At 39.1% G+C, this 21,838-nt stretch overlaps 1 protein-coding gene and 1 pseudogene across 1 annotated transcript; one reads left to right on the plus strand and one right to left on the minus strand.

The window, feature by feature from the left end:
- Positions 1–1,342: 1,342 nt before the first annotated feature.
- On the minus strand, positions 1,343–2,491 carry LOC113624981 (60S ribosomal protein L21 pseudogene; annotated as a pseudogene).
- Positions 2,492–2,694: 203 nt separating this feature from the next.
- Positions 2,695–10,089, plus strand: PTH (parathyroid hormone). The gene is made up of 3 exons (XM_027115313.1): positions 2,695–7,329; positions 9,362–9,452; positions 9,572–10,089. Exons 1-3 carry the CDS (start codon positions 7,227–7,229, stop codon positions 9,831–9,833), a joined length of 456 nt encoding a protein of 151 aa, XP_026971114.1. The 5' UTR covers positions 2,695–7,226; the 3' UTR covers positions 9,834–10,089.
- The last annotated feature ends 11,749 nt before the right edge of the window (positions 10,090–21,838 follow it).

A 21,838-nucleotide genomic window follows, 5' to 3' on the forward strand; every position in this document is an offset into this window, starting at 1 on the left:
CTTCAACAAATCAAATTTGAAGAGCAGTTCTTAGAGTTGATTTTATTCCAGTACATGTTCAGGATACCCGCTCATATGATAATCTTGAGCATGTTTTCACATTAATGTATGTTCAGTCCAGAAAAGAATGAAATAATTTGGATGTGGCCACTGTAGAAGCTATGTAACAATGTAATTGGAACATAGACTGTAACTGCAAGAAACCTGATAAGCAAATTCTACAAAATAGGACCTATTAAAAAAACCCAAGTCATTAGGGAAATAAAGAAAGAGGTACAGAATTCAGATATTTACTTCAGATAAACTCAAATAATTTTTATTACACATATGTCCCTTCCCTTGCAATATCTTTTTTTTTTTTTTGCGGTACGGGGGCCTCCCACTGCTGTGGCCCCTCCCACTTCGGAGCACAGGCTCCAGACGCGCAGGCTCAGCGGCCACGGCTCACGGGCCCAGCCGCTCCACGGCATGTGGGATCCTCCCAGACCGGGGCACGAACGCGTGCCCCCCGCACCGGCAGGCGGACTCTCAACCACTGTGCCACCAGAGAATCCCACCATATCTTTTTTAATCTCAGTGTGCATTTGCATAGGTAATTAGAACTAATTCAAATTTAACTTCTTGTCCTGTGGGATTTTTTTAATTCCTTCTTTTTTTTTTGGCTGAGCCACACAGGGATCTTGGTTCCCTGACCAGGGATTGAATCCATGCTCTTGGCAGTGAAAGTGCTGAGTCCTAACCATTGGACCACCAGGGAATTCCCTAATTCCTTTTTTTTAAATTGTGGAAAATACAAAAACATTTAACATGAGATTTACCCTCTTAATAAAACTTTAAATATAGAATATATTATTGTTGACTGGTATTCTGTGTTTTTATTATTGAAACTGGTGACCCTAGTGATTTCAGGATCTGAACTCAGGTCTTCTGACTCCAAATCTAGTGCTCTTTCCACTATCACCTTCCCTCTAATTGATTTTGTAAAATAACCACATGAGTATGTTTGGAATTGTTTCACAGTGACTTTCCATACTTTACTGCTGCCCTAGACATCTGGAGAATGTCCCTGGCAGGGACATATAGAATCTCATTTTCATGCCTCTCTTTGCACCCATTAGATCATTCTTTTGGACAGTTTGTTGAGTTAGGCCATGCTGAAGATTCTCTTCATTGTTGAAAGACGAAGTCAATAGCATTCTAGGTTAAGCCTTTAGAGCATCTCTGTGATGTTTGAAATGCCATGCAATCAGCTTAAAATGGGGACACAGAAAGCTACCAATTGGAATTATATGACCTTAACAGGATTCATGAAAATAATAATAATAATTATTATTATTATTTTACAGTCCAGGTCTTTTATTTTCTTTATACCCATCATGCCATGAATTCATAGGGAATGGGCTCCAACAGTTCAGGCTCCTTTCCATTGGTTCTCACGAAATGTGCTTCTCTGGGTGGTGCAGGCTGGCGCTTCAGTTGAACCCAAGTACCTTTCTCTTTGGCTTCCTTCTTTTTCTGATCATTTTCCTTCACCCGTTTCAGGAAGCTATCTTGGCTCTTAGAGTGCTTAATATGCTCGATACGCACATTAATTCTCTTGGCAAGAATCTTGCCCTTAACTTGTTTGTTTACAAGGATGCCAACAGCATGCTGAGTAACATTGTAGACTCTCCCAGTTTTGCCATGGTAACGTTTGTGGGGCATTCCTTTTTGAACAGTGCCCATTCCCTTGACATCTACAATATCACCTTTCTTGTAGATTTGCATGTATGTGGCCAAAGGAACGACTCCATGTTTTTCAAAAGACCTAGAGAACATGTAGCGGGTGCCCCTCCTCTTTCCCTTTGTGTTGGTCATTTTGGTGAATTACTGGAAGATGGCGGTTCTGGCCGAAAAGTCATGAAAATAATTATTATTGTTAGTTGTGATTTTAATCAATACCAGGTATGCAGTTGACAAAGTGCATTCATATATATTATTCTATGTGATCCTCACAATAACTCTGTGGAGTAGTTCATATCTATTTTTCTGTAGAAATTATGGTTCTGTGCTAAAATGACTTGGGTTGTGCAACTAATAAGTGCCAAACATTTACCCTCATCTTCCATATTCGGGTCCTGGGCGTTTCACTGCATAGTGCTGCTAGGTGGATGTGAGAAGAACATAGCTTCTAGGGCTGCCTGTCAGTTTAACTTGCATTGGAGCCCACTCTCCAGTCACACTCGGCACATTTTATTACTAACAATAGAAAGATATGCTTAGTTTTAGTTTAAATTTTACAATTCTTTGTGCAATTAGCAAATTCAAAATGGAATTTATGAACACCATAACTGCCTACTGCCTCAGAATTCTTTGCACTTCAGGGGGCTGGGCTGAAGGAGGAAGAGAGCAGATTGAGCCCAGGAGCTCAACACTCTCCATGTTTAGTACTGGGGACTCCTGGAATGAGGTGGACGCATGTGAGAGAATGGGCAAGGAACACTTACCTTTCAGATTTAGATTCAACATGCATTTTTGTTGTTGTTGTTGTTCTGTACGCGGGCCTCTCACTGTTGTGGCCTCTCCCATTGCAGAGCACAGGCTCCGGACGTGCAGGCTCAGCGGCCATGGCTCACAGGCCCAGCCGCTCCACGGCATGTGAGATCTTCCTGGACCGGGGCACAAACCCGTGTCCCCTGCATCGGCAGGCGGACTCTCAACCACTGCGCCACCAGGGAAGGCCCCACATGCATTTTTTGAATGCCATTTACAGTCAAAACACTTTCACATATGATAGCTCATCTCTGAAAGCTCATAACTAAAAGGAGGGAAGGCAGTATTCTACTTTGAGTTGTAGAATTTGAGATCTGAAAAGTTAAGATGCTCTAACTTAAAAAAAAATCACAGGAAAAAAAGTTAAGGGAGAAGATTGTGAGCAGGGAAATTGCTACTGTTTCTCGACTGGCTGGTTTTAGGTGCTCAACAAATCTTTACTATGTTGGATTGAAATGGTAATTTGGACTGACATGCTGGCATTCCTAACTCAGACTCTGAGCACCCAGATCATTTGACTTAAAGCTTCACTAATGGGAAACCAATACCCCCTGTCCTGCTTTATTTTCCCCACACTATTTTAAAACATAAAGAAAGAATCAAGGTACACAGACTATTGGCTCCAGTTGACTATTGGGAAGGGATGTGAAAGACATTGTATTTCTTTTTCTGATGTCATATATTGCATATAATATTCTACCAAGGGTAAAGGGAAAATGGAGCAGAACTAAGAATCTATTCCAAGGGAAGATTCACATTTACTGAGGAAAACATATTGTCTATACTTGGTCTGAAAAGTATATGAGAACACTTGGTCTGAAAAGTATATTTACGAGACAATAAAAGAAGAATGTTTAGAATTAGCGGTGACATCAGTGGTCTGGTCAGCTCACTGAAAAGGGTCATTAAAAATGTGAGACTTTACTTCTTCATTAAATTGCTATGGCTGTCCAACTTCCTTATGGTTCCAAAAATAAAAATGAAAACTCTCAAAGCCTACTTTCCCCCCGCACCTCCATTTCTTTAAGAAACAGAGGGTACAATTAAATCTCAGGGGGCCTTTGAATGAGGAACACTCAAGGACTTGTTCCAGTGCTTACCTATATCATGAGAACATTACAGAGGCATCTGCACTACTAGAAATCTTTTCAATCAGTAAAGATCCCAAGGCTTCCCCAAGTGACACCCTGGTTTACACTGTGACATTCCTTGCTGTACTTAGAAGGACTCTCTCATCCCAGGCATCCAGAATCTTTTTACCCTCAGTCCCCACCTGCAGAGATGCCTTTTTCTAACTGTGAAAACAGTGCATGTCATTTTAACACTCCTCCATTCCACATAAACATGGAGAAGGAATACAGGCAGGGAGGGACGCTCACTGATAGAATGGACAAAAAGCAACAAGTAGTATTTTATTTGTGAAAGTAGCTGCATATTTCATCTTTGAAGGGCTACTCAGGTATAATGTATCCCAGGGTTTATAACAGCTTATACATATAAAGAGATCAATGGCTTATTAAACGCTGCCTATCAGAGAACCACACTTGAAATATCCATCAATAAAGATTATGGAGAAAGAAAAATAAAGAATTGAATATTATAAAAAACAAGTGGAAAATTCAACAGTTATTGTATGCTGTCCTTTAAAACATTTTTACTCATTGTCTCTAACAACAGAAACGTCTGAGGGCTGGTGAGTAGGAGGGAGGAAAATTGTGTCTGACATATTAAGAATTCAGTAGCTCAATAACCCACAGGAGAGCTTAAAGCAAAAGAGTAGGTCAACTGTTAAGACAGTCACCAATTAATCTGTTGACAAAACATGGGAATAGGAGACCTATAGCTGGATTTCCCAGCGCTGGAAGTTTCTTCTTGATGTTAAGTTCCCAAAGCCATACTAATTCCTATTGAGCAAACAGAAGGAAAAAGTATCAGTCTCAAATTAAACCTCCCATAATGCAAGGGGAAATAACACATGACCCTTTATCCTTACCGAATGTGAGGAGGAATACAGTAGGTTGTCTGATTCTAGCTTCAGAGAACTTGAGAGCGCTGAGAAAGGCTGAGCTTTTCAAAGGAAAAAGCTATGCTCAGCTCTTTTCTGTCACTCTGACATCAGCCTCTTATGCCCACATAGCCCTGAGCCCTCTTATTCCTAAATGGTTTCCTTCTATCTAATGTCTACAGTCCCAGAGGCTGATGGTTCAGATAAACTATGTGCCAAATCTTGGCAGCTGTGTCTCTTCTTTGTGGGAAGGTCAAAGTAGTACTTTACAAAATCCAAAGGACACAAAATATTACTAATGCACACATGTGTTTAGAGAGGACTACAAGATAAAACTCCTAGGCATACACACAGAAGACTTCCATAACTTGTACCATACTTACTTTTTTAGGGTCATTACCCATCTCCCCTCTCCTCCCACTAGCGTGTATTCAGTCTTCATTGCCTCTATGCCTTTGCACATGCTGTTCCTTCTTGTCCTTTCTCACCTTCTCTGATGGAAAACTCATTCATCCTTGAGAATACTTAAGCTTCTCAGGAAAACAACTTGCAACAACTACAGGGAAATTAGTCACTTCTTCCTCTGTGCTTTTTGTAAGCCTCTGTTAATATGACTATTATAACGCCTATTATATTATATTCCAATTTATATGTCAAATTTCAGGGCAAGGATCATGTCTCAATCATTTAGTGATTAACACAGCCTCCGGCAGATACCTAGTATATACTCAATGCATTTTTTGAATGAATAAGCTTTGTCTGTTTTCTTCATTTTTCTGTAAAACTAGTTTAATAATGTGGTTATCTTCAATATGGCAGTTTATTTTTAAATAATTGTAATAAGAGGAAGACAGTGAAAACAGTGTGCATTACTCCTGGAAGGCTGTCAGTTATACCGAACTTACCCAAAGAAGTGGGAAAAATCTCCAAATTAAAATGTTAAACATGGCTTTATAATAACAATCAAAAAATGTGTTTATAAAACCATTTATTTTTCCAGTTCTTCTACTTCTTAACAGAGCGTAAGAAAAAATGGTACACAAACATCAGGTTTCGACTTTGCATCAGAAGAGGTCTTTTAAAGGATCAAAACAATAGATTTTTTTTTTAGTCGAAAGGGACCTCTTGGTTATCTAGTTCAACTCTCTGCTCTGTATGAATCTCTATGATATCTCTGATAGATGCTCACCCAGCTTCTACTTGAACACTTCCAGTGATCGGGAACTCACTACTTAGGAAGGTAATTGATTCTTTATTTTGACAATTACGATATCCAAGTTGAGCCCAAATCTGCCTCCTTGTAATCTTTAGCCATTGGACTCAGTCCTTCCTTCTTAAACCACAGAAGATATTCCTTCTTCCTTGTAGAAGCCCTATAAAGAATTAAAAACAGCTACATCATCATCCCAAGTCTTTTCTTTTCCAGACTTTTCCAGTTTGATTCAACTCCTTCTGATATGTCATGTTTATCAACATTTTCACCAACCTGGTTCATATCCTCCAGGCACGTTGCAGTTTGTCTCTAAGACTTCTGAAACGGAGCCTGGAACACTACTCCAAATGAGATTTGCTCAGTGTAGAGGATTCCTCAGAACAGCACTAACACATATCTTTCATTCTAGCCTCTGTACAGGTATTTGAAATTTGGACTGGCTCTCACTTGATGTAGAGTCAAAGCTTGGCAAGAGTTAGCAGGAAAGAGGATAACATGAAGCCTGGGTAGGAGCAGAGCTAAGAGAACTAATCCAATTCTGGGGCTTTAGTTGGGAGGCAAGCTGCCTAAACGAACCCTAGATATACCAAGGGGATTCAAGGGGTTTTGATCAATAGATGGGGACAAGGCTGTAGCAATATTTGAAATTAGACAGGTGGTAGCATCTTGCCTCTATTAGGTTTTGGAGCAGGCCCTCCATCACCAGGTGGGGAACATGAGAAAAAAGACCCAACTCCTGGCAAAGAGTCTGGAAAGGGTTAGGCAAATTAGAGTCAGGGAGACTGGGGTTCAAAGAAGGGCTACATTTCTAAGGGGAAACTGAGGTAGTAAGAATTAAAATAGCTCTGGAATCATAAAGACCTTTGTTGAACTCCATCTTCTTCATTTTCCAAACCTCAGTTTCCTCATGTGAAGATAATAGTATTTACTTTAAAGGATTGCTGTGAAGACTTAGTGGGATGATATATGTAAAGTCTGGCATATAGTTACTGCTTTTCAAATGTTTTTATTGCAAATTAAAATAAAAAGAGATAAAATGTAAGTTAAATGAATTTTAAAATAATTTCACCTTTGAAGCCTTTCAAATTAATTATGTACTAAGAGCATATTCTCAAAACATTTTTAACACTTCCTTTAAGAAAAGCACTATACCTATTTTTTTGAAAGATGATCAGGAATGATATGGATTGGTTGAATATGGCTTGTAAAGTAAGCATAATGTAATATGATTCATTATAATCCTCATAATAGTTGTGCCAATATTATGGTTATAAGAAATATACTTATTTTCAGATTTTACTTTCAAATAAGTGATGACTTTGCCATAAATCTCTGAAGTCAGTCTTTTTTGTAATATAAATTCACTAATCCAGTCAGAATTACAATTCACTATTTGTTAGAAATCTTTGCATAAATCCTTTTCCCAGCCCCACACTGTTTTCCTTTTAATATCCAATTATCTAAAATTTAAGAGGAATGAGCACCGCCCCATGGGAGTGTGTGTGCTGCTCTGATCCTATAGTTAAAATTCAGAGAATTGGGAGTGACGTCATCCGTAACAATAAAAAAGCTTCTCTTGGTGTGTGGAAGACCTATATATAAAAGTCACATTTAAGGGTCTACAACTCAATTCATCAGCTTTCTCAGGTTTACTCAACTTTGAGAAAGCATCAGCTGCTAATACACCTGAAAGAAGATCGTGTCCTAAGACATTGTGTGGTGAGTAATCTTTATTTTCTCTTTTAAATTTCATATGAGTTCTTTTTTATGATCAAGCAATTATTTAATGTGTACCATTTTCTACAATGTCATGCTGCTTGTTCAAGGTAAAATGTTAAGGGAGGGTTTGAATATTATTTAATCTAAAAATGCTGTAATAAAAAATAAATTTATGCTACTAAAATATTGTTAAATCATTTATTTTTGTGATTAAAGTCTTTTGAGAGGCCTTGCTTTTTATAAACTCATCTGAAATTACATGAAAAATAATTAAAATTTGGCATGATGTGCTTTAATGGTATCTTATTAAAATTTTGAAATAAAACAGCCTAATGAGAAATGAATAATTCTGATTTAAGTAATCAATGTAAATTTATTTCTCTGAGTTAAAATTCCACTTTTCCTCCAGAATATCCTCATAGAGAGCTCAATCTGTGTACTATAGTTGGAGAAACTCAGTTTTACTGCTGAATATTTATTCCCTTTACATAAAGCCTTTTCTAATTTTCTATTCTGAAAACTGTACATGAATTTTAAGGATGTTTTACAACCATTTTTCAGCTTTTTAAATGACATTCTTGTAAGAACCTCATCTCTCTATTAAGAACAAGGAAGCAAGGCAGAGGCATTTGGTGAATGTGACAAGGCTAGAATAGGACACCAAAGCTTCTGTCCTCTGGCTATAATGATTGTTTCTAACACAAACCAAAAATGAAGAATATTCATTTGTTCCTCCTTCAATAGCTTTATATTGCACAGTGAAAATAAATATAGTAGATTATAATGCTCCTTATGCTACTTCTAAATGATGCAGATTCCGTTTAAAATATGAGTACATAGCCACCCTATGTGTATGTTAAAACGGAGAACCTTAAGTATTAAGAAAAGGCACGTCTATGATAAAAGGCTTTGCAATTGTTGAAATGCAGATTACAGTAAGACTTTTCTATTTTGAGATGAAAAGCTTAAAAGCAAAAGAGGAATGTACTAAAAATTATACTCAAACAAAATTGTTAATAAAATAAGCTGAAAAGATAAGATACAGACAGGCATTTTATATGGAGTCAAAGCTCTAAATTCATATAACAAGTAATTAATTAGATGATGTTTAAATGCTTTGACACATTCTTTTTAACGGTAGGAGAAGTGTGTGTTAATTTAGTAAAAATCTCTAAATCAGAGCCTATTCATTTGACATTTATGTTTACCATTGCGTTGAAAGGAAGTTTACTTATGAAAAAGAGATTTGCTAAGTCAACAAACACTGTTGACAATTTACCTAATTAAAAGAAGTAGGGACTTCCCCGGTGGTCCAGTTGGTAAGACTCCATGCTCCCAATGCAGGGGGCCCTGCATTGGATCCCTGGTCGGGAACTAGATCCTGCACGCATGCCGCAACTAAAGATCCCACATGCTGCAAGGAGGATCCTGCGTGCTGCAACTAAGACCCGGCACAGCCAAAATAATAAATAAATAACTAAGAAGTAGCCATTTTCAAGCTTCTTGTGTATTTAGTCATAACACAAAATGTGGGAGGAAATTCTAAACAGTAAGGTTTTTCATTCTTCATGTAGCTTAAATTCATATATTAAAACTTGCACAAGAACTCTCAAAAAGATACCTAAGAAAGTAAAGCTAATCTGTCTAATTTCTAAGTCAAATTTTGTGTATACATAATATACACTAATTATCTGTATATATAATATATACTTACATATACTGTAAAATAAAGAGGCTGATTCCAAAAGTCTCTCATGAAAAACAATCCAATTAGTTACTGTCACACTCTGTACAAAGTTGTATGATTATAAATATAAACTACTATAAATTTAATTGTATTGTTTGGAATATTAAAAATATTTTAAATGCCTCCATTTCTCTTTTTCTTTTAGTGAAGATGATGTCTGCAAAAGACATGGTTAAAGTAATGGTTGTCATGTTCGTGGTTTGTTTTCTTGCAAGATCAGAAGGGAAGTCTGTTAAGTAAGTACCATAGCCTGTTCTGCACGGTGAGGGCATGGGAATTGGATTTTTAAGGTTGGCTTTATGATTTGGAAGAGGGGAGCTAATGGAGTGATCCTCTCTGATTCTGTTCCCTCTAGGAAGAGATCTGTGAGTGAAATACAGCTTATGCATAACCTGGGCAAGCATCTGAGCTCCATGGAAAGAGTGGAATGGCTGCGTAAGAAGTTGCAGGATGTGCACAACTTTGTTGCTCTCGGAACTTCTATAGCTTACAGAGATGGTAGTTCCCAGAGACCCCGAAAAAAGGAAGACAATGTCCTGGTTGAGAGCCATCAAAAAAGTCTTGGAGAAGCAGACAAAGCTGATGTGGATGTATTAATTAAAGCTAAACCCCAGTGAAAACAGATACGATCAGAGCACTGCTCTAGACAGCATAGGGCAACAACATTACATGCTGCTAATGTTTTCAAGCTCTATTAAGATTAAGTGCCAATATTTCTAATATTACCAAACTTTATGTGTAATCTATTGCTAACTGTGGTAGCAGCAATTTTAATTGATTATTTTGATTTTACTTTTATTCATCTAAGAGCTCTTTTAATAATTCTATTTCTATTGCTTCTAAATAAATGAAGTTAAGTATTTCTTCCCTGTTATAAAAATACCTTTTGGTTATGAGTAACACCAATATGTTTAAATTGAATGTGACTAAGAAGAACAACACAAAATTTTTTTTAACCCTATGTCTAACATTCTGATATTTTGAAATTATCCTTTAAATATTATCAAAGTACCAGGTCCCCGAATCATCACTAGCTAGTTACTATTGTCCTCTTCATTTCAGGAAAGGAAATGAAATGCCCCTGGTCATATTCCTAGTCTGGACCCCAAATTGCAAGGAATAGAATTTTTGTGTTTAATAGAATATAACTTTGTTCATTTGTTCCTCCTCACACGCATTTCTAACAAAACGGACTGACTTCACCAAAGACAATTTAGAATATCCATGGGCATCATGGGGAACTTTTGAAATCCCCAGACTCAACGTTCTTAAAACCAAATTGGACTACCACAGCTCTAAGAGTTCCAAAACTGAATGAAATGCCTATTTTGATTGGTATTTTGAGGCCTCCAAATATCACCAGGACCCTAAAATAGCCTGTCTGCAAAATAGGATTTTAAGGTTAACTGAGGCAAACAAGCAATTAAAGAAAGATGAAGCAGCTTCGGAAGCCTCGTGCTCCTCCTCCTTGGCGCCTTGTGCTCAGGCTTCACGTCCGGCGCCATCTTCCGCCTTCCCTTCTATACTTCTATACCCACACCTCCTCCACACCGTCAGCTCCCCCTTACTAATTCTCTCATTGAACTTTCATATTTCTTTGAAACCCTCCCCACTCCTTTTTCCTCTGAACTTATCAGAACCTGTCCCCTTAACATTAAGCCTTCTGAGGATCCAGAGACTAAACCCTGAATTTCTTATATTCCCTGGACTAAAGCTAAACTGCGAGCCACAGTCAAATATTTCCCCAAAGTAACCGAAGATCTTCACAGATTTGCTGAGGAATTTAATAGAGTCTTTCAAACTTGTCAACGTTGTTTCTCTGATTTAAATCAGTTAGTTCATATGCTTGTTGGTAAAGGCCCGGCCCAGCACTGCATGAAAACTGGTAATTGGGAAAATCCTGAAAGTCTCTAGAATCACAACTGGGAGAGCAGCTTGCTAACTTATTATACGATCAAGCTTGGACAGTTGCTAGGCAACTTCATGAAGCAACTCCTAGGCCTTTTCCAAAGCCTGTTGATTGCAGCAAAATTTAGGTTTGCACAAAAAAATCAGATGAATCTGTTCATGACTATTACAATTGACTTCAGATTACTTTTAAAGAAAATTCTGGTCTTCCTTCAGATGTTTATTCCACCTGGGTAGCTTTTAACTCTATGTTTATTAATGGGCTGAACCAGGACCTTTCCCTTCTAGTAAAAAGGATCAGGATAGAATGGGAAAATATGTCCACTCCAGACTTAGTTAATCTGACAAACTTACTCTCTTGCACTCTAGATGATTCACCTAAAAGAAAGACCACTAGGGAATTCCCTGGCTGTCCAGTGGTTAGGACTCTACGCTTCCACTGCCATGGCCCAGGTTCGATCCCTGGTCGGGGAACTAAGATCCCACAAGCTGTGTGGAGTGGCCAAAAAAGACCCCAAAAAACAAAACCAAAAAAAACCACACTAAAATTCTTCAACTCCAGCAAATAAAAACCCCTAAACAAAAACAAAACCCTCCTAGTTTCTGCTATTATTGCAAAAAGCTAGGACACTGGAAAAGAGATTGTTATACCTTTAAGTGCTTTAGGCACCTTCAGCCCTCTAACAAGCCTTTCCAACGTCCTCCCAATTCTCAATGATGGGGCTCTGAGAAACTACAGGGGCTCTTCCCAATCATCCCTCTTAATCTGCTTGGAGAAACGTCTCTCCAGATTGGGTATGAATCTGTTCCAGTCCTAACTGACACCAGAGCCACACTCTCGGTGCTTGACTCCACTACTATGAAATAGCCCCTGCCTCGAAGTACTAAAACAGTTCAAATAGTGGGGATCTCTAATCAACTGCAAGAGATGCCTCTCCCTGAACTTATTTCCTTTTGTTTGGCCCTTTGAGAGATACATGCCTTTTTCTCCTTAGTTCCTCAACCCCATCCATCTATCAGGCTGAGACTTCTTAGAGAAGTATCATGCTGGAATTTCTTTCTTCCAAAGGGAGAAAAAAAAAATCATAAAGGGAATTCCCAGGCAGTCCAGTGGTTAGGACTCCACGCTTTCACTGCCAAGGGCCTTGGTCAGGGAACAAAAATCCCACAAGCCACACAGTGCGGCAAAAAAAAAAAAAAATTGCAAAGGTAGAAATAATTCTAGAACTTCAGCGTAGTCATTGAAATAACAAACCAGGTGAATTAAATGACCCCTTGACATCTTTTATTTGCTCCATCTCTAATGATTCTAGAGCTGATTCTGGAAACACTGATAGTTTGTCCCTATCAATCCAGCTACCATCTTTATTATGGGCAAAATCTCCAACTGATATTGGCAAAATTCACAGCACACCTCCCATCAATATTCAAATAGATCTCTCAAAACCTCTGCTCAGAATTAATCAATATTCTATAGGAAAGAATCTCTAAAAAGCATAAAGCCCATAACAGAAGATTACAAGGGCCAAGGCATCATTATCCCTTGCACTAGCCCCTGCAATACTCCCATTTTGCTAGTGAGAAAACCTAAGGGCCAAGGGTAGATGCTTGTCCAGGACCTTTGAGCAATAAACAACATTGTTATCCCTCAACACCCTGTTGTTCCTAATATCCATTACTAATATCCACTCCCACTGAAAGCAATTTCTTTACAGTAATTGATTTATGCAGTACATTCTTTAGTATTCCAGTTGATGAAACTAGCCAATACGTTTTTTTTTTTTTTTTTAATTTTTGGCCGCGTTGGGTCTTTGTTGCTGTGCACAGGCTTTCTCTAGTTGCGGCGAGAGGGGGCTACTCTTCATTGCAATGCGCAGGCTTCTCAGCGCGGTGGCATCTCTTGTTGTGGAGCACAGGCTCTAGGTGTGTGGGCTTCAGTAGTTGCAGCATACAGGCTCAGTAGTTGCGGCATGCAGGCACTAGAGCGTGCGGGCTTCAGTAGTTGTGGCTTGTAGGCTCTAGAGTGCAGGCTCAGTAGTTGTGGTGCACGGGCTTAGTTGATCGCGGCATATGGGTTCTTCCCAGACCAGGGATCAAACCTGTGTCCCCTGCATTGGCAGGCAGATTCTTAACCACTGCGCCACCAGGGAAGTCCCCTAGCCAATACCTTTTTTTACTTCACTTGGTAAGAAAAACAGTTCACATGGGCAGTAATGCCTCAGCCCTTACTTATTTCTCACAAATCCTGAAGGCTTATCCAGGTGATAAAAAGTTCCCTAGAAGTTCTATTTTGTTGTAACTTGTGAAAGAAATCTCTGTGCTCTCCTTCTCAAGCCTCTTCACCGGAAGGCAGCATCCATATGTCAAAGCTTTTAGCCTTAAAGAGACATAACATTGTCAAGGAAAAAAATCAGTTTGCCCAAACCCAGGTTTCATATTTAGGGCATCTGATATCAGAACAAGGACCACACCCAGATCCAGATAGACTTCGTGGTGTCCTAAGTTTCCAAAAACCTAAAACTAAGTGCCAACTGCTAGTTGCTTGTTGCCAAAATTGGATTCCAAATTTCTCTTTTATGGCCAAAACTCTGTATGTTTTACTAAGCAATAACAACTCCAATCCAATTTGATGGGAAGAACCAGACAACATAGCTTTTAAGGCCTTAAAGGAGAGTTTGATGAACCTGCCTGTGTTTGGACATCCCAGTTATCAAATTCTCTTTTTCCTTTTGTATATGAAAAGGAAGGGAATGCCCTGAGGGTACTCACCCAAAAACACTGGGACCACCATTGACCCATATGGTATTATAGCCAATAACTGGACCCTGTGGCATGGAGATACCCTTCTTGCCTTAGAACAATTACTGTCTCTGCCCTTTTGGTTAAGGCCACAAGAAAGTTATTGTGGGATCCCCATTACCCATTTTTATACCTCATGCAGTAGAAGGCCTCCCCAATTCTCATTACACTCAACCTTTCTCAGTGAGCCCCCTCAACTCCTATGAAGCCCTTTTGTTAACTACTCCTCATGTAACTCTTTTACAGTGTAATAACTTTAATCCTGGTACTCTTCTTCCCACCATCACCAATGACATCTCTCATGACTGCCTAACGCTGATGGATCACCTCCTGACTCCTGGTGATAATCTACAGGCAATTCCTCTGGGTAACACTGGCTTTTCATGGTTCACTGATGGTTCTTACTTAAAAGGTGACAATGGTAAATACTGTGCTGTTTAGTCTATTGCAACTCCTTTTGATACTGATGAGGCACCATCTATACGTATGACTACTTTGGCCCAACAGCCTGAATTATATACCATTACACAGGCTTGTACTTTAGTCAAGGGCAAAACTTCTAATATTTATACTGATAGCAGATATGCTTTCAGAGTAGTTCATGATTTTGGACTGTTTTACAAGCAATGTGGCTTCCTTTCTTCCAGCAGATATAAAATTTTAAATGGCCCCTTTGTTCAGGAATTCTTGGATGTAACGCTTTTACCCTCCACTTTAGCTGTTATTAAGATTCCAGAGCATTCTATTTTTTTTTTAATTTATTTTGGCTGTGGTAGGTCTTAGCTGTGGCACGTGGGATCTTTTAGTTGCAGCATGCGGGCTTCTTAGTAGCGGCATGTGGACTCTTAGTTGCGGCATGCATGTGGGATCTAGTTCCCCGACCAGGGATCAAACCCAGGCCCCCTGCATTGGGAGCTCGGAGTCTTACCCACTGGACTACACGGGAAGTCCCAAGATTCCAGGGCATTCTAAACATGACTCCTGGAAGTAAATCTCCGTGCTGGAATTTCCACAAGGAATGCTGCCCTTAAAGGAACCAAGAGCAATCAGACCTCTGTCATGGTCCAAAGAGATATTTCCCCAAATGACAAGTTAGAAAAACTGGTTAGAGAAGCCCAACAGTTGGCCTCAGAAAAGAAAAAACAGGTTGAAAATTCACAGTTGTTGGTTTGAAAAAAGAGAAAGCTCTGATTCAAACCAAATAACATTCTAGTCCTACCAGAAACCCTAAAAATCCCATTGCTAGCCACTGTACATGCATTAAACCATTGGTCTATGCATAAAATGATAGCATTCATGAGTCAATATTGGTGGAGAAACATTAACAAAGTCACAAAATAGTGCCTGCCTCACTTGTCGCACTTGTTATAAATACAATCCAGGAAGCCTGTTTGTACTGCTCTCAGACATTTTAAACTGCCTCATGGACCGTTTGAGTTCTGCCCAATGGGTTTCATACAACTTCCTCCATCTCATGGATATACATATGTTTTAGTCATGGCATGTATGTTTTCACACCAGACTGACGGACTACTGCCTGTTCTGTGGCTAAAGTCCTTTTGGATATGATTATCCTTACCTGGGGAACTCCTCTTAAACTTCATAATGATCAAGGAACCCATTTTTACTGTTCATGTATTTCGACCAGTCTGCTCTGTTTGGCTGGTTTTACAACAACTTCACTGTGTTTATCACCTTCAATCCTCTGGTTTAGTTGAAGGTACACAGCATTATTGAGTCAACTGACAAAATTTGTAGAGGCCTTCCAAATACCTTGGCCAAAAGCCTTGCTGGTGGTCCTTCTAAATCTCAGATCTACCTCTTTTGGAGCTCATAAACTCTCACCCTTTGGGATAGTCAGAGGATGCCCACTGTACTTGGCTCCTGCCTCTTTTGACCCATAAGAGATGAAAGATACTCCAATATTGCAAAGGTCTAATTGCTTCTACTACAAATAACTATGTTTGATAGAGCAATCTTTTCACAGTGCATTCTCGGGAGAGGAAGACCTTAAGCATCCTACCCTGCAAGCTGGAAAATGCACCTCCAGAAAGACTCTCTTCAACCTTGCTGGAAAGGCCCCTATCAGGTACTGCAAACTAATCCTGTGCTGCCAAACTCCAGGGAATAAACTCTGAGAACATGTGACACACCTAAAGAAAACACCAAACACTGACTGGACCTGCACATTATCTAGTGACCTGAAAGTAAACATTTCCTGGAATTGAAGCAGACAATATCTGATGAGATAGCTTTCCAAAGATATCTGGACCAGGCCTGTTGGAAGTTTGTCTGCCAAACCATTGATGATGACATAATGCTTCAGGTGATCTCCAATGCCTAATATCTTGATAATATATAAACTTTAAATTAAAAGTGCCTGGGAGTTCTCTCTCTTACCCTCCTTGTTACTCAAATGTGACTTCAATAGGTTTCCACTCTGTGTTCTTTCCCTCTGATGTGAGACATTATACCCAGGAAAAGTCCTTCCTGGCATTGAGGGACAGGGAGCTGCTGAAACGAGAAAACCTGACTCGATCAGTGATACTTTCAAAGAAATATCTTGATTAAAAGAGGGAAATGTAAAAAATTAATAAACAGAAACCTCAAGTAGTCAGGAAACCAGAAGAGGGAGCTCTCACGCCCTGCTACCAAAGTAGGACCCAACTGGGTCCTCCTCTTCTTTCCTGGCAACAACTCAGCCAATGAAAAGCCCTGGACTGTTTGTTTATTATAGCCCTCCCAACATCCTTTTGCCTTTTGAGAAAGAGTTCTCCTTCCCTTGCTATGTGAGGACTTACATGTTGCTCTCCATGGTGGCAGACCCTGAATTGTAATTCTTTGCTTAACACAAATAAATTTTTTTTTGCTGGGGAAATAACTAGGTTTATTTTAGCTCAACACCTTAAACTGTGAGCCTCCTGGGTCTAGTTCAACATCATCCTGAGCAAAGCTCAGTATGTAAATTAAGTTAGGTTTTAAAATCAATTATTTGTTTTTGTAATTCTTAGATAGTTTTCCCAATCATATAAACTCCTGGTAATACCAGGAAAGCTTGGGGATATATGATGCATCAGTTTCACACTATATGCTCTTCTTTGGGGATAAGACATAACATATCTCTTTGAAAGGACTGTGGCCAAACTGCAACATCTGTAGCATTCTTGGCACAGATCTTCATGGGTTGTACATTTTCACCTTCTCTTGAGATCCCCAGGAAAAAGGGTGGGCACAGGAGACTCCAAGGTAAGACACATTTTTCATTCTCACCAAGAACTTTTTGAGCAGTGTATTCACTAACTGAACGAACTTTTTGGCCAACTCAATATTTGTGAAGATATATAAATGAAAACCATCAGAGGCATGGAAAAATAAAATGGCTTTCAGGTCCCAGTCCAGAAAAATTCTCACCTCTGTAAGTCTGAGTTCACGTGGAGAATAGTCCTGGTTTCTGTACTGACAGTGACTTAATGTCTCCTCCTGAGGCTCACAACCCAGAACCCCAGACCTGAAGATACCAGGAAAGGGCAATCATGATATGCAGAATCCCTGCAAACAACCACAGCCAATTCCAGTGTTTCTCCAACTTCCACCTCCTAATAACGTCAGCCAGAGGTGAAGCAGGATGACCCCAGCTCACAAGAAGAAGAGAGAAATGTTTTGGCATTCTCTGGTTGTCTTGTCTGAACCTACCCATATTCAATGCTCTGCAGGTCATTAAGAGAATAAGAGGAAGTCACTGGCTATCACCAGAGCTAGAGTCATTTTCACATAGAATCTCAGCACAGACATCATCACTTAGATCTCAGTCTCACCAGTTTCCCCAGGGCCATGCTGGTCTGGATCCTCTGGATCTAGGAGATGTCAAGACACTGGAGACAAGAGAAAAGACTGTCCTGATGCCTAAGGCAGGAGAAACAGAAGTTATGTTTGCAGAATGTCAAACAGGGATCTTGGAAATAGTTCAGGCAGGTGAAATGTGTTGATTCTTTTCTGAGTTTTTCTGCCATGGCCATCATTTCAATACGGCTGTTATTAGTTTTGTGCTTCTCTGGGGTGCTGCAACTTCTTAACTGGATCCTAGACTTCTCATGAAGGTATTTTGCTCTGTATATTATTGCTAAATCAGTGTTTCTGTGAGGAACCAAGGCCTAGGACTTCCTATTCCACCATCTTGCTGATGTTACTAACATAGGTTTATTTTTGAGCTCTATGTGTTTATTCTGTTATATTGATGTATTTGTTCTTGCAGTATAAAGTACACACACACACACACACACATATCCTTCCTTATAGACCTTTATTCTACCATTCAATATTTACACTGAATTTGTTGGGTTCTCTTCTAAAAAAATCCAGCTGCAATTTTGATTGGGATTGTATTAAAATTATGTTAATTTTAGGAAGAATTGTCATCTTTATTATATCGTCCTATTCATCAACATAGTAAGCCTTTTCACTTATTCTGACCTACTTTAATACCTTTTAAATAGAGTTTAAACATTTTCTCTAGAAAATCTTATGTATCCTTTGTTAATCGCTAAATTCTATATGGTTTATTGTGAAAGTTATATAAATGTTTATTATATTTTTAATTGGTTATTTTTGGTATAGAGAAACATTGTTCATTTTCCTAATTTTCTCTTATAACCAATAAACTTGCTGAACTGTCTTATTAATTCTAATAACTTATGTCTTGTTTACATTTGCTTTTCTATGTAGATGATCATATAATCTCAAATAATGACACTTTTATCTCTTTTCTCCCTGTGATTACACTTTGTTTTTCATTTCTTATAGTAGTATCTGGCACCTCAGTACCATGCTACTGAATGATGCTACTGGGTTTCTTTATCATATTCTGGACCTTAATGGTAACGTGTATGTAATTTCTCAACAAGAGAATGGTTTTTAACATATTGATGACATTCCCTTCTATAACTAGTTTTCTAAGGGTTCTTTTGAAATTATAAAAGAACTTTATAAAATGCTGTTTCTCCAAAAATATGTAACTTTTCACTTTTAGTCGATTAATGTAATAAATCAAATATTTTTGCATGCCTGGAATAAAATCTACTTGATATTGATGTGTTTTTACTTTTTAAAATAGTAAAATTTATTGTACATACAAAATTTCTTGTACAGGACTTCCCAGGTCGTGCAGTGGTTGGGAATCTGCCTGCCAATGCAGGAGACACGGGTTTGAGCCCTGGTCCGGGAGGATCCCACATGCCGCGGAGCAACTAAGCCTGTGTGCCACAGCTACTGACCTGCACGCCACAACTACTGAAGCCTGAGCTGTGCCTAGAGCCCGTGCTCCACAACAAGAGAAGCCACCACAATGAGAAGCCTATGCACCACAACGAAGAGTAGCCCCTGCTTGCCACAACTAGAGAAAGCCCACACACAGCAACGAAGACCCAACACAGCCAAAAATAAATAAGTAAATAAATAAATTTATTAAAAAAATTTGTACATATATGTAGATTTTTTAAGGAAAAAACACCCATGACTCATTATTCAGATTGTGAAATAGAATATTGCTAGTACCTCAGAAATTCCTGTAAGTTCTTCTCTGTTCATATCTCCTTCATCCTCACTTCCTTATTTTTATATTTATCATTATTCTTTTGCTTTTCTTTATAGAAAGTCAATATCCCTTGGTTAGATTGGATAGTCTAATATGTATATTTCAAATATATGCTGTTGCATAGCATAGGCTCTGTCTTTCCAGCCTGTGGCATCTATTTTCTCACCATCCACTATGGCTAAGCCCCTGCTCCATATTTTTAGATTTTTACCAGTCAGCACCCCATTTAAAGGTACTCATTTCAGAATTAGTTAGGGTGAGCAAATTGCTGTAAAAAATAGTTCCCAAATATATAACCACCTAAATTAAATAGAAGTTTCTTTCTTATTCACATAATATTACTGGAATGTTATATTACTGGTCAGGTGAACAATTCAATAGGGTAGCCAGAGACTCAACTTCTACCATGGTAGCCCTAAGGTTGTCTCCTCTCTAGATAACTGTATGTGGAAAAGGTAGGAATGCCATGTGGGAAGTTTTTACTGGTCAGGCCTGGAAAGGTGACATCATCTCTTCCTATTTCATTAATTATATTGTAGTCATGCAACCATACCTAATATTTTAAAGTGGGGTGGGGTGGGGCAGCTGAAAAATGTAGTCTCTGGCTGCGTAGATACTTCCCAGTGACAACTCTGTACTAGGAAAGCACAGGTTTTGGTGACATATCTATCACAGTTCATATATATATATAAAACATTGTGTGTGTGTGTGTGTGTGTGTATATATATCTTAAAAATTTTTTGTCTGGTTTTGGACAAAATGTCCAAATTTACCATATTATTTACCATATTTAGTATTTTGCATTCTGTTCTTTTCACTTGTGAGATTCATCTCTATTGATGCATGTAGCTGTAGTTATTTTTTTTTTTTTTTTTTTTTTTTTTTTGCGTTATGCGGGCCTCTCACTGTTGTGGCCTCTCTCGTTGCGGAGCACAGGCTCCGGATGCACAGGCTTAGCAGCCATGGCTCACGGGCCCAGCCGCTCCGCGGCATGTGGGATCTTCCCGGACCGGGGCACGAACCCATGTCCCCTGCATCGGCAGGCAGACTCTCAACCACTGCGCCACCAGGGAAGCCCTGTAGTTATTTTAATTGTGTAGTATTTCATTGTAAAGTATACTTCAGTTTATTTATGTATTTATTCTTAATGGATATCTGGGTTGTTTTCAGTTTTGAGCTATTACTGACAATGAGCATTCTTTTAGATGTCTTTTACACCTGTAAGAGTTTCCTTAGGATATGTACCTAGAAATGGAATTGCATGTTCCACTTTTCTAGGAGATGCTAACCTATTTTCCACAGTGGTTGTAACAGTTTATATCTCATGCCTCCAGCAACGTATGAAAGTTCCTCTTGCTCTACATTCTTGCCAATGCCAAGTATTGCAAGACTTTCAAAATTTTGCCAATATAATGGGCATCTCATTGTTCTTGTTTTTTTTTTTTGCAGTACGCGGGCCTCTCACTGTTGTGGCCTCTCCCGTTGTGGAGAACAAGCTCCGGACGCGCAGGCTCAGCGGCCATGGCTCACGGTCTGCGGCATGTGGGATCTTCCCGGACCGGGGCATGAACCCGTGTCCCCTGCATCGGCAGGCGGACTCTCAACCACTGCGCCGCCAGGGAAGCCCCTCATTGATCTTTTAATTTGATTTCCCAGGTTACTTGTGTGGTTTAGTGTCTTTTCATATATTTATTTGCCATTTGGGTTTCTTTGTCTGTGAAGTGCCTATTCAATTCTCCTTTCCATTTTCTTTTTTGGGTGTTTGTCTTTTGATATTGATTTATGAACATTATTTATTTTTAAAAATTTGTATTTATTTATCTATTTTTGGCTGCATTGGGTCTTTGTTGCTGCGCGCAGGCTTTCTCTAGTTGTGGTGAGTGGGGGCTACTCTTTGTTGCAGCGCGCAGGCTTCTCATTGCAGTGGCTTCTCTTGTTGCAGAACACAGGCTCTAGGCACACAGGCTTCAGTAGTTGTGGCATGCGGGCTTCAGTAGTTGTGGCTCGCAGGCTCTAGGACTCAGGCTCAGTAGTGTGGCACGTGGGTTTAGGTGCTCTGCGGCATGTGGGATCTTCCCAGACCAGGGAATGAACCTGTGTCCCTTGCATTGGCAGGCAGATTCCTATCCACTGTGCCACTAGGGAAGGCCAAACGTTAATTTTTGAATACCACATTTTTGTCAGTTTTCTGTATTGCAAATATATTGTACATTTTGTGGTTTGCCTTTTCAGTTTCTTAATAGTATCTTTTGATGAATAAGAATTCTTAATTTCAGTGTAATCAAAGTACTCAATCTTTTATAGTTTACTGCTTTGTGTCTTTCT

Source organism: Aethalodelphis obliquidens, unplaced genomic scaffold, assembly GCF_003676395.1.
Source record: "Aethalodelphis obliquidens isolate GAN/ISIS:26980383/991018 unplaced genomic scaffold, ASM367639v1 scaffold14, whole genome shotgun sequence".
NCBI lineage: Eukaryota > Metazoa > Chordata > Mammalia > Artiodactyla > Delphinidae > Aethalodelphis > Aethalodelphis obliquidens.